The sequence below is a fragment of the Mustelus asterias genome, chromosome 6, assembly GCF_964213995.1.
Source record: "Mustelus asterias chromosome 6, sMusAst1.hap1.1, whole genome shotgun sequence".
Taxonomy (NCBI): domain Eukaryota; kingdom Metazoa; phylum Chordata; class Chondrichthyes; order Carcharhiniformes; family Triakidae; genus Mustelus; species Mustelus asterias.
In genome coordinates this window covers 5,093,640-5,109,945 of record NC_135806.1, presented here as the reverse complement: position 1 = coordinate 5,109,945, position 16,306 = coordinate 5,093,640, and the positions used below count along the sequence as shown (strand labels likewise).

Sequence of the window (16,306 nt, the reverse complement as noted above, 5' to 3'; positions counted from 1 at the left end):
AATAGCTCAGTCTATAGGACAAGCTTTCAGTGTTGCTTATCAGGAGTTCTTGCGAGCGAATGGCATTGACCCCGAGGATTTGAGCCAGAAGGAATACAGTGACCTCCTCAACACTCAGGACATGTACAATGATGACCTGATTCACTTCTCAAAGTCGGAGAATTGCAAAGAAGTATGTGTGCGCTTTTTGTGGGTTTCCACTTATTTATTAATAAGATGTCCAAAGATGTGCGGGTTGGGTGGATTGGCCATGCTAAATTGCCCCTTGGTGTCAGGGAGACTAGCTAGGGTATAGGGCCTGGGTGGGATTGTGGTTGGTGTGGGGACTCAATGGGCCAAATGGCCTTCGTCTGCACTGTAGGATTCTATAATTAGCACATATGGCAACTCTGTAATGACAGGGCGATGAAGGGAGCGACATTATTTATTAGTGTCACAAGTAGGCTTACATTAACACTGCAGTGAAGTTGCTGTGAAAATCCCCCAGTCGCCACACTCCGGCGCCTGTTCGGGTACACTGAGGGGGAATTTAGCATGGCCAATGCACCCTAACCAGCATGTCTTCCAGATTGTGGGAGGAAACTGGAGCACCCGGAGGAAACCCACGCAGACACGGGGAGAACGTGCAGACTCCGCACAGACAGTGACCCAAGCTGGAAACGAACCCGGGTCCCTGATGCTGTGATGCAGCAATGCTGACCACTGTGCACCCCAGAATAGTATGTTCAAATCGTATGATCCATCCCTCAGAGGAAGAAATGGAATTTAAGGAAAAGAGCTTTGAGTCCATGTCTCAATGCAGTTGTAAAGAGTTACTGAGGGTGCGTTGCTGTGTAATTTTATAGAAAGCCCACAGTTCGTAACTGCTGAGTTCAGAGGGGAATGGAACTTCGATTGGTCAAACCTGTGTCACGTAATCTGATAACGTGATGGTCAAGTGTCACATGAATAGGTTAGGTAAAATATTTCCTTATTTATCCTCTTTATAACCTCCTCACGTTGAAGATTTTCTTTTGAAATTGAAAAGTAGGTTATCTGGAAATATACCATCTGCAAGGCTGAACGAAACACGTTCCCTCCCTTTCTTATTTCCCCCGACTATCTTTTACCACCTCCAAGTCGAGGAATCCTAAAATTTTACAGCACCGCAGGAGGCCACTCATCTCATCGTTCAGGTGCTGGCTCTTAGAATCATAGAATCCCTTCAGTGCAGAAGGAGGCCATTCAGCCCATCGAGCCTGCACCAACAACAATCCCACCCAGATTCTATCCCTGTAACCCCATATATTGCTAATCCCCCTGACACTAATGGACAATTTAACATGGCCAATCAACCACACATTTTCGAAAGAGCCATCCAGTTAGTCCCGCCCTTTCTCCCTTTTCCCATAGCCCTGCATTCAATTCTATTTTATTTTTTAAGTATTTTATCCAGTTCCCTTTTAAATCTGCTTCCACCCCTTTGTCAGGTGGCGTGTTCCACAGCAACTCACTGTTGTAACCTTTGATTTTGTTTTGCCAAATATATAATGCCATGTCCTCTCGTTACCAAATCTAAAGTTAAGTTTATTTATTAGTGTCACAAGTAGGCTTACATTAACACTACAATGAAGTTACTGTGAAAATCCCCTAGTGGCCACGCTCTGGCATCTGTTCGGGTACACTGAGGGAGAATTTAGCATGGCCAATGCGCCTAATCTCTGCCAGTGAAGATGGTTTCTTTTCATTTACTCTATCAAATTCCTTCATGATTTGGAACGCCTGCATTAAATCTCCCCTTAACCTTCTCTGCTCTAAGGAGAACAATCCCAGTTTCTCCCGTCTCTCCGCATTAACTGAAGCCCCTCATCTCCTGGTCCCGGACTGGTAAATCTACCCTCACAACCTCCCCAAGACCTTGACGCTCTTCCTAAAGAGTGGGGCTCAGAATTAAACCCAATATTCCCAAATGGGGCCTACCCAGTCTTTCTAAAGGTTTAACATGGCCGATGTTAATGATACAGTAAGAAGTGTTTATTTGGAATCACGAGTTTTCGGAGCGCTGCTCCTTCATCAGGTGAGTCCCGATCAGTGCTCCAAAAGCTCGTGATTCCAAATAAACCTGATGGACTTTAACCCTGGTGTTGTGAGACTTCTTATTGTGCCCACCCCAGACCAACGCCGGCATCTCCACATTGATGTTAATGATAGCGGGATAGACATTCTCTCCACCAAAGCAGAGAAACATAGAAACTAGTGGCAACACTAGGCCTTTCGGCCCCTCGAGCCTGCTGCACCATTCATTTTGATCATGGCTGATCATCAAATTCAATATCCTGACCCCACCCCTTTCCCCCCATATCCCTTTAGCCCCGAGAGCGATATCTAATTCTTTCTTGAAATCACGGAATACCGTAGATGCTGGGAACCTGCAATGAAAATATAGAGTGCTGGGGATGCTCGACAGGTCTGGCCGCGTCTGTACAGAGAGGTTGGGGCCATCTTTTGGGTCGAGATGTCCTTTCATCGGCATTCCAGTCTTTCTCTCCGCACGGTCAGGGTGGTGATCTGGTGAAGCTCCTCCGCTGTGGAACCCGCCTGGCTTTCTACACGCTGCTTCCAAAGGATTGAACTTGAATTAAAGTGACAAACAGTGGGGAAGGGGGGTTGAGACAGGCAGAATAAATACATTAGAGGGGAAGATGAGTAAGTGCGAGAGAGAGAAGGCAAAGAAACTGATAAGGCACTCAAGCCCTTGAGCTTGTTCCACTGCTCTCTTAGGTGGTGGCTGCGTGTCTGGAAGGGTATACTCAGTGGAATCAGATGGAGTAATGTGAGCGGAGGCCCATGTGGAACTGGCGCTGATCAGTTGGGCCGAATGGCCTGTTTCTGTGCTGTAAAACTCCATTGAAAATCCAGAGTATTTCCCAAAGATAAGCTGTCCCCTTTTCCATGCCATTTCATCTCATCCTATCAGTGAATTCTTCTTTCCCGCTTTTGTTGATCCAGCTTCCCTCTTAAATGTATCCATTCTATTCACACCAGCCACTTTCTGTGGGAGCGAGTTCCACATTCTCACCACTCTCTGGATTGAAGAGGTTTCTCCCGAATTCCCAATTGGATTTATTGTTGATCATCTTATATTTTTTTACCCTAGTTTTGGAGTCCATAAGTGAACCCATCCTGATGTGCAGACAGATGTCTTGCCCCATGTACATTGATGGTCAAAGCTGGATGGATAGATACATAGAGGAAAAGATTTTTACAATGGCAGGAAAAGTCTTGGACCTGGAAAAATGGTAGTTTTGAGATCCAGATACTGAAGTTCCTCCCCCACACCCTCCATTTCTGACAGTTTCAATTTTTGACAGTAGGGAAAAGGGGGTGGGGTGGTGAACCACACAGAGGGTGAGGGACCCGGACCCAAACCCATGCTGAGTTCAAACAGACCCAATTCTGGCTGTTGTGAGGGCCTTAGCCCGCAGTGTGGGAGTCACGAATCGATGGAGTAGCCGTGTTTACGCTGAGGGACAAAACTACCATTTGTATATCTGACGCAATCTAAGTTTTTTTAAAAATTTTGCCCTCTCCAAACTTAAAAAATCAGGCTGCAGCAGTCAGAGAATTAAAACAAACCCTCTGCTGGATTGCTTTGATTGACAGGTGTAAGTTAGAACAGGTGGTAACATCTAGTTGTGTAGTTTCAATAGAAGGCTGTGTGGACAATTCTCCAAGAGCTATCATTAAGAATGCTTGGCTGAGTTTCAAAAGGTTAAATTATCTCAGCAGGGCATTTTGGATTAAGGATTAGCTAGCTGCCTTTGACGGGCCTGAATAGTATTTAATTTTTTATAATATATTACCAAAGAGATTTAAAAGCTTTGAAAGAATTTTATGAATGGGAGTTTTTCTCACTATCAAGGATGTAGAAGTGTGAATTGTATTAGATTGCTAAAAGTTTTGTTTTGCATCATCACATGCTTCCCTAAGGTCTGTCATAGTGGATAATAGATGAATGGCAATGGAGGTGGCATAGTGGACATGAGGGTCCACAGTGGTCAGTGGAGGGCATGAAAGGCAATGGGGGATGGATGTGGATGGAAGAGGCTGAGAGAGTCTGAGGGCTAGAGGGCCTAACAACTTCTAAAACAATGTCCTAGAGAACCGAGGTGGGCCTTCCAACCAGCCCAGCTCTGCACCGCATGCTCCTGTGGCTGCCAATGCTTTGCTTCCAGGGTGAATGGGCCTAAATCTAAGTCGCACATAAACCCTCCATCTCAATGTCATCCCCCGAGTGTAAACCTTGTGTCTCCCCACTTCACCCATACCTCAGTAGACCAAATCCAGCCTTTGGTCTCAAAATAAGATCTGGGCCCTACGGGAGTTATATCAGGAAATCCTTCAAAATTCAACGGTTTGGAGCCCACATCATAGAAACCCTACAGTGCAGAAGGAGGCCATTCGGCCCATCAAGTCTGCACCGACCACAATCCCACCCAGGCCCACATATTTTACCCGCTAATCCCTCTAACCTACACATCCCAGGACTCTAAGGGGCAATTTTTAACCTGGCCAATCAACCTAACCCGCACATCTTTGGACTGTGGGAGGAAACCGGAGCACCCGGAGGAAACCCACGCAGACACGAGGGGAATGTGCAAACTCCACACAGACAGTGACCCGAGCCGGGAATCGAACCCAGGACCCTGGAGCTGTGAAGCAGCAGTGCTAACCACTGTGCTACCGTGCCGCTATTGTTAATTTTAAATCTGAGATTGATAAGATTTTTCTCATCCAAAGGTATTAAGGAATGTGGGAGCTAAATCGCTGCTCAGCCAGGATCACATCAGCAGAGTTAGGATCGAGGGGCTGAATGGTCTCCTGCTGTTCCTGTGTCTTTGGTGATTGGAATGGAGAAGCATTTGTTGATGTCACTCCTTGCTTGTGTTACTCTTGGCAGGTTCATGTTGATAAGCAGAAAGGTGAAATACTGGGTTTGGTGATTGTCGAGTCCGGCTGGGGCTCCATACTGCCCACAGTGATTATCGCAAACATGATGCATGCAGGCCCAGCGGAAAAGTCCGGAAAACTGAACATTGGGGACCAGATCATGTCAATCAACGGCACCAGCCTGGTAGGACTCCCGCTGTCCACCTGTCAGAGCATCATAAAGGTGAGTTAATGTTGGTATTTGTAAATGTGTAGTATTTGTAATATATCTCAGACCCCTCACTCTGTGACCCTGGTCAACTTTGATGCTTTTTCTTCTAATGTGAACATCGCTGGCAACGCCAGCATTTATTATCCATCCTTAATTGCCATCAAGTTGGTGAAAACCTGCCTTCGTGGATACAACTGACTGGCTTGTTCGGTCATTTCACAGGGCAGTTATGAATCATCCAAATTGCCCTGGCTCTGGAGTCACATGTAGGCCAGACTGGGTAAGGATGGCAGATTTCCTTCCCTAAAGGACATTAGTGAACCCGATGGGCTTTTACAACAATCCATGGTAGTTTCATGGTCACCGTTACCGAGGCTAGAACATAGAACATAGAACAGTACAGCACAGAACAGGCCCTTCGGCCCACGATGTTGTGCCGAGCTTTATCTGAAACCAAGATCAAGCTATCCCACTCCCTATCATCCTGGTGTGCTCCATGTGCCTATCCAATAACCGCTTAAATGTTTCTAAAGTGTCTGACTCCACTATCACTGCAGGCAGTCCATTCCACACCCCAACCACTCTCTGCGTAAAGAACCTACCTCTGATATCCGTCCTGTATCTCCCACCACGAACCCTATAGTTATGCCCCCTTGTAATAGCTCCATCCACCCGAGGAAATAGTCTTTGAACGTTCACTCTATCTATCCCCTTCATCATTTTATACACCTCTATTAAGTCTCCCCTCAGCCTCCTCCGCTCCAGAGAGAATAGCCCTAGCTCCCTCAACCTTTCCTCATATGACCTACCCTCCAAACCAGGCAGCATCCTGGTAAATCTCCTCTGCACTCCTTCCAGCGCTTCCACATCCTTCCTATAGTGAGGTGACCAGAACTGCACACAATATTCCAAATGTGGTCTCACCAAGGTCCTGTACAGTTGCAGCATAACCCCACGGCTCTTAAACTCCAACCCCCTGTTAATAAAAGCTAACACACTACAGGCCTTCTTCACAGCTCTATCCACTTGAGTGGCAACCTTTAGAGATCTGTGGATATGGACCCCAAGATCTCTCTGTTCCTCCACAGTCTTCAGAACCCTACCTTTGACCCTGTAATCCACATTTAAATTTGTCCTACCAAAATGAATCACCTCACATTTATCAGGGTTAAACTCCATTTGCCATTTTTCAGCCCAGCTTTGCATCCTATCTATGTCTCTTTGCAGCCTACAACAGCCCTCCACCTCATCCACTACTCCACCAATCTTGGTGTCATCAGCAAAGTTACTGATCCACCCTTCAGCCCCCTCCTCTAAGTCATTAATAAAAATCACAAAGAGCAGAGGACCAAGCACTGATCCCTGCGGCACACCGCTAGCAACCTGCCTCCAATCCAAAAATTTTCCATCGACCACCACCCTCTGTCTTCGGTCAGACAGCCAGTTGCCTATCCAATCGGCCAACTTTCCCTCTATCCCACACCTCCTCACTTTCATCATAAGCCGACCATGGGGGACCTTATCAAACGCCTTACTAAAATCCATGTATATGACATCAACTGCCCTACCTTCATCAACACACTTAGTTACCTCCTCAAAAAATTCTATCAAATTTGTGAGGCACGACTTGCCCTTCACGAATCCGTGCTGACTATCTCGGATTAATCCGCATCTTTCTAAATGGTCGTAAATCCCATCCCTAAGGACCCTTTCCATCAATTTACCAACCACCGAAGTAAGACTAACCGGTCTATAATTACCAGGGTAATTTCTATTCCCTTTCTTAAACAGAGGAACAACATTCGCCATTCTCCAGTCCTCTGGCACCATCCCCGTGGACAGCGAGGACCCAAAGATCAACGCCAAAGGCTCTGCAATCTCATCCCTTGCCTCCCAAAGAATCCTAGGATACATTTCATCAGGCCCAGGGGACTTATCGACCTTCAGTTTATTCAAAACTGCCAAGACATCCTCCCTCCGAACATCTATTTCCTCCAGCCTATTAGCCTGTAACACCTTCTCTTCCTCAAAAACATGGCCCCTCTCCTTGGTGAACACTGAAGAAAAGTATTCATTCATCACCTCGCCTATCTCTACTGACTCCATACACAAGTTCCCACTACTGTCCTTGACCGGCCCTAACCTCACCCTGGTCATTCTTTTATTCCTCACATAAGAGTAAAAAGCCTTGGGGTTTTCCTTGATCCGACCCGCCAAGGACTTCTCAGGTCCCCTCCTAGCTCTCCTAAGCCCCTTTTTCAGCTCATTCCTTGCTAACTTGTAACCCTCAATCGAGCCATCTGAACCTTGTTTCCTCATCCCGACATAAGCTTCCCTCTTCCTTTTCACAAGACATTCCACCTCTTTTGTGAACCATGGTTCCCTCACTCGGCCATTTCCTCCCTGCCTGACAGGGACATACCTATCAAGGACATCCTGTATTTGTTCCTTGAAAAAATTCCACTTTTCATTAGTTCCTTTCTCTGACAGTTTCTGTTCCCAACTTATGCCCCCTAATTCTTGGCTAGCTTTCGATTCCAGACTTATTTAAACTGAATTTAAGTTTCCTTATTGCCATGGTGAGATATGAACTCATGACTCTGGATTCCTAACCCAGTGAAGTATCTGTCCAATATGCTGCAGTAGTTTATACCCGTTTATGCCCATTCTGTTTTCTAACCATTAACTAATCCTCTATCCATGCAAATATATTACTCCCAATGACATGTCCCCTTATCTTGCCTGTTAGCCTTTCAAATGGTACCTTATCAAATGCCTTTTGAAAATTCAGGTTTGCTGCGTCTTCTGGTTCCCCTTTATCTCCAAAACAAGTTACATCCTCCAGAAATTCTAATAAATTTGTCAAACATGGGCTGAAATTCTCCAGCCGTTCACACCCGCGGGATTCTGTGGCCCCGCTGCAGTGATCGGAGATTTGGCTGAGCGCCGAATTCTCCGTCTTCGCTTGCGGCTACAGCAGGGCATGAACAGTCGGGGAATTCAAGCCATGGTTTCCCTTCAGTAAAGCTGTGTTGACTTCTTCTATTCATAGCGATGCGTTGCTAAGTCTTCCTCAATAATAGATTCCAGCATTTTCTCAACAACAGATAGGCTGACTAGGCCTAGACATAGTTCATTGTTTTCTCTCTCCCTTCTTTCTTGAAAAGAGGAGGAACACTTCCAATCTGATGGGACCATTCCTGGATCTAAAGAATTTGGGGAAAACCTTAGCTAGCTAGTGCAGCCACCATCTCTGCAGCTACCTTTTTTAGAACCCTAGGAGAGATGTGATCAGGTCCCTGGAATTAGTCAGATTTTCATCCCTAAAATTTCTCTACTGGCATTAATTTCTTCACTCTTTTTAGCCCATAGTTTACTGTCTATTTCTGGTGTAAAAATTGTGTCTTCAACTGCGAAGAGATCAAAAATAGTTGTTCCATTCCTCCTCCATTTCCTCATTCCCCCATTCTCCTGTCTCCTCTTCGAAAGGATCAATGTTTACTTTAGCCACACTCTTCCTTTTTATATATACGTATAAAAGTTCTTACAGTCTATTTTTATATTTCTAACTAGTTGATTATTCTATATTTTTCCCTTTTAATCAGCTTTTTGGTGGCTTTCTGCTGGTTCCTAAAGACTTCCAGTTTTTATACTTGCAACTGCTTTTTGCAAGATTATAAGCTTCTTCTTTTAACCGAATATTATCCTTAACTTCCTGCGTGAGCTATAGATAATCCTTTTTGCTGAGTTCGTGTTTTTCAATGGAATATATTTTCATTTGAATTCTTTCTTTAAATGTTTCTCACTGTTCGTTTACCATTTGATCTGTTTACCCAATTACCCGTTCTCACTTCATAGAAACCATAGAAACCCTACAGTACAGAAAGAGGCCGTTCGGCCCATCGAGTCTTCACCGACCACAATTCCACCCAGGCCCTACCCCCACATCCCTACATATTTTACCCCCTAATCTACGCATCCCAGGACACTAAGGGGCAATTTTTAGCATGGCCAATCAACCTAACCCGCATATCTTTGGACTGTGGGAGGAAACCGGAGCACCCGGAGGAAACCCACGCAGACACGAGGAGAATGTGCAAACTCCACACAGACAGTGACCCAAGCCTGGAATCGAACCCAGGTCCCTGGAGCTGTGAAGCAGCAGTGCGAACCACTGTGCTACCGTGCTGCCCTTCATACCTACGTAATTGTTTAAGTTTGCAATTCTGGTTTCTGATTGGGATATGTCACTTTCAAATTTAACATGGAATTCATGTTATTATGATCACTATTTCCCAATGCATACCTCACACTGACATTGCTGATCAGCCCTGCTTTATTGTACAATACTAGATCTAACATAGCTTTATCTCTAGTCAGTTCCACAACACACTGCTCCAAGAAAAGTTCAAGTTCTTGCTAGTTTGATTGTCCCAGACTATGAAGGTTAAAGTTCACCATAAATATTTCATTTTCTTTATTACAAGCTCTAATAATGTCTTGTTTGATGCTCTATCCAATGGTATAAATGTTGTTAGGGGGTCTATAAAGTACATCCACCAGTATTTTCTGATTCATGCTATTCCTGATTTCAACGCGTACTGATTCTACTGAAGTCAGATCCTTTCTCACTAATGTCTTTATATCATACTTTATTATCAGAGTTACATCTCTTCCTTTGCCATTCTGTCCTTGTCATTCTTTCTGAAATATTGTATACCCCGGAATATTTATTTCCCAATCTTGGTCACCTTGTAACCATGGCGAGCTCAGAATCATTTACCTCCAGTTATGTAACTAGTTTATGTCCATTTCTCTCCTCCAGAGTTAATTGTCCCAATGTCTCCAATCTATCTATGTAACTGAAGTTCCTCATTCCTGGAATCATTTGCGTGAATCTTTACTCCATTCTTTGTCTACATCTTTGCATCTTTGATAAAATGTGGTGCTCGGAATTGGGCGCAATACTCCAGTTGAGGCTGAACCAGTGTTTTATGCAAGTTGAACATCATTTTCTTGATCTGGTACTCTGTTCCCCTATTATTAAAATCTAGGATGTTGGACACTTTATGAACTGCTCTCTCAACCTCTCCTGTCACCTTTAATTGTTTACACACACTTACACCCAGGTCCTTCTGCTCCTGCACCCTCACTAACCTCTTCCTCTCCCAGCATTCCTTCAGATCTTCCTCTCCCAGCATTCCTCCAGGCCACATCGCCCGGAATGTTGCTTTCCACTCAGTGCTTGATTTCTTCCCAAGCTTAGTGGGACACTCTGCTTTGGGGAAATGCTATATTCTGTGATAGTAAGCTGTTGTAGAGCCCTCCGGCCACACGTTAGGGCCATGGCTCCTGGCAGGATGTCAGGGTGGTCGGCACGGAGGTAGAGGGTCACGTTGGGATGCTGGGAAAGTTGCTGGGGAATCAATCACCAAAGATGGCTGAAATGTGACTACACATCGGCCTCTGCCTTGCTTACTAGTTCTTTGACCAATCTCGGTCCTGGTTTATTTGAGAAATAACCCATTCTTGCGTTTGTTTTTTAAGGGTTTGAAGAACCAGCCTCGGGTGAAACTGAACATTGTGCGATGTCCGCCTGTCACTACAGTGCTGATTAGAAGGCCAGACCTTCGCTACCAGCTGGGATTCAGTGTCCAAAACGGCATTGTGAGTGGAATCCTGTTTTTTGGGTTCAGGTGAAGGGCCAACTGTACCAAAGTGTAGGAAAGCATCAAGGTTCATGATGGGTGGAGATCAGCTAATGTTAATTAGGGCGTTGATAGTCGATGGTAATCCTGAGTTTAATCCGAGGGTTAGAGAGACTTGCACATACGCAGGACATCCCAACGTGCCTTCCAGCCAATGAACCACTGTTGTCATGTAGAAAATGCAGCAGACAATTTGGGCAAAGCACGATCCCACAAACTACATCTGTTCTCCTTGGGACAGAAAAGGTTAAGGGGAGAATTGATGTAAATGTTCAACGTTGTGAAGGGCTTTGATTAAGTAAATAAGGAGAAACTGGTTCCGGTGGCAGGAGGATCGGGACAAGGTGGGGCACACGTTGAGGTGATTGGCAAATGAGCCCGAGCGATAAGATGAGGAAACAATAGAGAATTCGAAGGAAAAAAATTGCAGGGTTGGGATAGAGCGGGTGAGATGGGATTAAGTGGATAGGTCTATCACGTGCAGGTGCGATGGGCCGAAAGTCCACCTTCTGTGCTGCATAATTCTATGATGCGGCAATGAGACAAATGACCAGATAATCTTGTTTGGAGGAATAACTTTTAGCCAGCACACCAGGGAGAATCTGCCCTGCCACACACCACAAAATGTATGGTGAATTATTAAGTACGGCTCCTTAATGCAAAATATTATTGAAATGTTTCTTAACTCCATTTTGGAAGCTGATTTCCATATCTCTTCCGCATCCTTCTGCGTCTCAGACTATCTAGTCAGCCTCGGGCAAGGGACAAGGGCTTGTGTCGATTGTGTCAGCAATCATTTCGTGCAAATGTTCTAGTCACGTGTGTTCCGACCTGTTCACATTCCACGTCTCTGAAGATTTACCAGGCGGTTTTGTTTCATGGAGACAGTGATGAGGATTGAAGAGCTAAATTATCATGTCGCTGTAAGGCAGTGGTTATTTTTGAATTTTATTTTGTAGTGAATTGCGAGTCATTCAATATTGGAGCCAGGAAAAACGGAATTCTTCCAATGCCTTACCATAACTAGCTATCGCTACTCCAAAATAGCTGTAATGATCATCGGGATTTAGTATGGATGTCAGTGTATAAGTTCGCCTTCGAAGCCACAAAAAGCGCATCCAAAAACTTGGGTCGACTTGTAAGCTGCGTATAAAAGTGAACTGCCAATGTGGGAGTAGATGGTCACCATCTTCATCATTCAGGACACAGAGACTGCCCTGCGTCCGTGCGTCTTTTCATAGAATAGAATCCCTATTATAGCATCATCAAATCCCTACAGTGCAGGAGGAGATCATTCAGCCCATCGAGTCTGCACCAACTCTTGGGTCACTAAGGGGCAAATTTAGCACGACCAATACACCTAACCTTTGGACTGTGGGAGGAATCCACGGAGAGAACATGCAAACTCCACACAGACAGTGACTCGATGCTGGAATTGAACCTGGGTCCCTGGCGCTGTGAGGCCAACAGTGCTAACCAGTGTGCCACCCGTGCCCCCAGGTACCAGTGATTAAAACATCCAGTTGTGGGTTAAATATCGAGGCTGACTACCAATGTGAGGGTGGCATGTCACGGTTGAACAGCACAGGTTGAATTGCACGCATGGTTTCTGGGGATGAAAACACGTGGTCAGCTTATACATGAGGTCGAAGTGTGCCCTGCAATGACATTACACAGTACACTTGAAAGGTAGTACGCAATAGACATTTAGATGACAATCGGTAACATCCCAAAGCCAATATTTTTGAAGTGTGGTCACTGCTGGGGGCAATTTGTGTACAACAAGACCTCACACACAACAATGTGGTGATGACCAGAAAGTCTGTTTATGGTGATGTTGATCGAGGATAAACATTGGTCAAGATGTCGGAGAGAACTCGCGGGCTCTTGGTCGAAATGGTGACAGTGGGATCTTTTACACCCACCTGAGAGGGCAGGAAAGGGCCTCAATTTAAAACCTCCCCCGGTAAAAGGAGCCTCCAGCAGTGTGGCACTCCCTCCGGACTGCACTGGGGGAGTCGGCGTGGGTGTTGAGCTCAAGCCTCTGGAATGGGGCTGAAGCCACAGCTTGCTGACTCCTGAGCCCAGGGGTTAGCCCAGGGTGTTAGCCCAGCTGTCAATCCACAAAGCAGCTGATTGATTCTTCACTCTTCAGAGTTATTGATGTAAGTTAGGAACAGGCTAACTCTCACTGAACTCAAAGATAAGTGGGCTGCAGGACCCAAATGAGTTTGGGATGAAAGAGGTGGATCGGTAACTTGTAAATTACAGGGCTAGATATATAATACATATCAGGAAGCTGTCTGGGTAGAGTTTGCACGTTCTCCCCATGTCTGCGTGGGTTTCCTCCGGGTGCCCCGGTGTCCTCCCACACTCCAAAGATGTGAAGGATAGGTGGATTGGCCATACTAAATTGCCCTTAGTGTCCAAAGATGTGAATGTTAGGTGGATTGGCCATGCTAAATTGCCCTTAGTGTCCAAAGATGTGAAGGTTAGGTGGATTGACCATGCTAAATTGCCCTTACTGTCCAAAGATGTGAAGGTTAGGTGGATTGGCCATACTAAATTGCCCTTACTGTCCAAAGATGTGAAGGTTAGGTGGATTGGCCATACTAAATTGCCCTTAGTGTCCAATGGTGTGAGGGTTAGGTGGATTGGCCATGCTAAATTGCCCTTAGTGTCCAATGGTGTGAGGGTTAGGTGGATTGGCCATGCTAAATGTGCAGGTTGTAGGGCAGAGAGGGGAGGGGTAATGATGTTTTTCAGAGAGTCAGTACACATTCGATGGGCTGAATGGCCTCTTTCTGCACTGTAGGGATTCTATGATCCTATGGTAAGTCTCCAAGCCTTTCAAAATGAATTACTGTGTATATTGTGCTGACTACTTCTAACACATGTAACTTGGCGGGGGATTCTGTCGGTGATATTCTTGGAGTGAATGACGCAGAGAAGGAACTGTCAATCATGATCACTGCACTGCGCTGACAGTATAGAGCGGCTAGTTAGGCTGCCTGTGTTACCCACACAGCCTCACCCTAAACTGGAATATGTTCACATTGTCAAAACTAAAATTGATCCCTCCCAAGGATTGCAGAGAGGTTTGTACAGGATTCTTTCCCTTTCACTTTTGATGATAACGCACTGCCACCTTTAAGGGGTAGTTTGATAAAACCGTGCTCCCAGTGAGGAGCCTGTCCTGTCGGGATTACAAGTCAGGAATTTGGCAGCTAGGTCTCCATGTTTTCCCACAAATTCCGGTGAATGGCTGCAACATCGCGTGGAATTCGTGCCCTAGTTCCTGGCGGCTGGGAGTGCAGTTACCAATTCTAATTGACCGTAGTCCCGAAGGCTTCTCTATATGAGCTCCCCCGTCCCCCAGACACTCCTGTCACTGATCACCCAATACGCCCAAGCCCCACTTTCCCCTGGCCAATAGGAAATCATAGAAACCCTACAGTGCAGAAGGAGGCCATTCGGCCCATCGAGTCTGCACCGACCACAATCCCACCCAGTCCCTATCCCGGTAGCCCCACTTATTTTCACTGGCTAGTTTCCCTGACACTAGGGGCAATTTAGCATGGCCAATCCACCTAACCCGCATATCTTTGGATTGTGGGAGGAAGCCGGAGCACCCGGAGGCAACCCACGCAGACACTGGGAGAAGGTGCAAACCCCACACAAACAGTGACCCAAGCCGGGAATCGAATCCGGATCGCTGGTGTAGTGAGGCAGCAGTGCTAACCACTATGCCACCCCAAGTAGATAGACTATTTGTTACCACCAATTGGATTATTCTTGGCTGTTAGTCAAAGAGTCTCTTATCCTAATATCCAATATTATAAATAATAACCCTTTTCCCCCGCAGTATAAATTGTTGTGATAATTTGAAATTTGGTATTCTTGTGTTTGTCCTGATGGGTTTGAGACAAAAGCTTCAGCGATACGTCCCTCTCTTCAGCAATGTTCAAGTTTGATACTACCAAGCGACTGTTAATAAACAAATGTTCTGGTCCAATTCTCCTGCAGTTTTATTTTGGCTCAGAGCGGTGTCCAGGAGATTAAGCCTCAAATGCTGGAAACTCCCGGCTAATACTCGAGGGCTGGGAACCCTCGACAGGGGCCTGTTTTTGTCCAGCTCCAGAGCTAGGTGACACCATAGTCATTGTTTTTCGGAAACAGGAGCTGATATTCCTGCACTGGTATCGCCACGTCATGGCGTTGCTGCACTCTTGGTAATCCTGTAGAGATATGGTAGCTGGTGGCGGTTGGTTCATGGCAATGAATTATGGCGTCCACGCCTTTATGTACTCATACTACATGCTTCACGCTGCGGGTTTTCATGTGCCACGTAGTTTGCCATGTTTATTACTCTCGCCCAGATGACAGTGGACATGGTGGTGAATGTGCTGATTTATGTGTGGATGCACGAGAGTCATTGCCCTTCTTTCTTTTGCAAATATCATCTTGTCTTCCATTATGCACTCGAGATGATGGATGCTTCACTTTGGCCAAAGCTTCCAATTAAAAAAAATTAAACTGGAGGCACATTTGATGCTTGAAAGTTGCATTCTGGAACAGGGATTAATGACTGCTGTCTGTACGTATTTCAGATCTGTAGCCTTATGCGGGGAGGAATTGCAGAGCGTGGAGGTGTGAGAGTTGGCCATCGGATCATAGAGATTAATGGACAAAGCGTCGTTGCAACACCTCATGAAAAGATAGTCCACATTCTGTCCAATGCAGTTGGTGAGGTAAGGACACTGTCCATCCTGTTAATGCGTGTGTGGAGGAATAGCCAAGGCTGCTTATGTATTTTCCTCTCTACAGTTGCACTTGGTTAAGTCTTTCAGTTAAAGTTTAAGTAATTAACAGGAAGAGACTCTGATCAGTGTAGACAATGATTCCTGAGCAGCATTGTCTCTGGCCACAGCCTCAGGATATTTTTTTATTTGTTTGTGGGACATGGGCATCGCTGGCTGGCCAGCATTTATTGATGTGGAGATGCCGGCGTTGGACTGGGGTAAACACAGTAAGAAGTTTAACAACACCAGGTTAAAGTCCAACAGGTTTATTTGGTAGCAAACGCCACTAGCTTTCGGAGCCTCAAGCTCCTTCTTCAGGTGAGTGGGAGTTCTGTTCACAAACAGGGCATATAAAGACACAAACTCAATTTACAAAATAATGATTGGAATGCGAACTTACAGCTAATCAAGTCTTAAAGGTACAAACAATGTGAGTGGAGAGAGCATTAAGACAGGTTAAAGAGATGTGTATTGTCTCCAGACAGGACAGCCAGTGAGACTCTGCTAGTCCAGGCAAGCTGTGGGGGTTACAGATAGTGTGACATGAACCCAATATCCCGGTTGAGGCCATCCTCATGTGTCGCCGAGGTGCTGAGCAGAAACTGATAGCCAAGTTCCGCACACATGAGGACGGCCTCAACCGGGATATTGGGTTC

The 16,306-nt window shown here is 45.7% G+C and overlaps 1 protein-coding gene across 2 annotated transcripts in view; it reads left to right on the top strand.

Moving 5' to 3' along the window:
• apba1b (amyloid beta (A4) precursor protein-binding, family A, member 1b) overlaps window positions 1-16,306 on the top strand; it is a 180,731-nt gene that overhangs the window by 142,519 nt on the left and 21,906 nt on the right. For both annotated transcript variants that reach the window (XM_078213970.1, XM_078213968.1), the window contains 4 exons: window positions 1-172; window positions 4,940-5,152; window positions 10,688-10,807; window positions 15,459-15,599. The exon at window positions 1-172 is cut by the window's left edge and continues 8 nt beyond it. In XM_078213970.1, coding sequence (XP_078070096.1) covers window positions 1-172; window positions 4,940-5,152; window positions 10,688-10,807; window positions 15,459-15,599 — 646 coding nt within the window. The remainder of the gene's footprint in view (window positions 173-4,939; window positions 5,153-10,687; window positions 10,808-15,458; window positions 15,600-16,306) is intronic.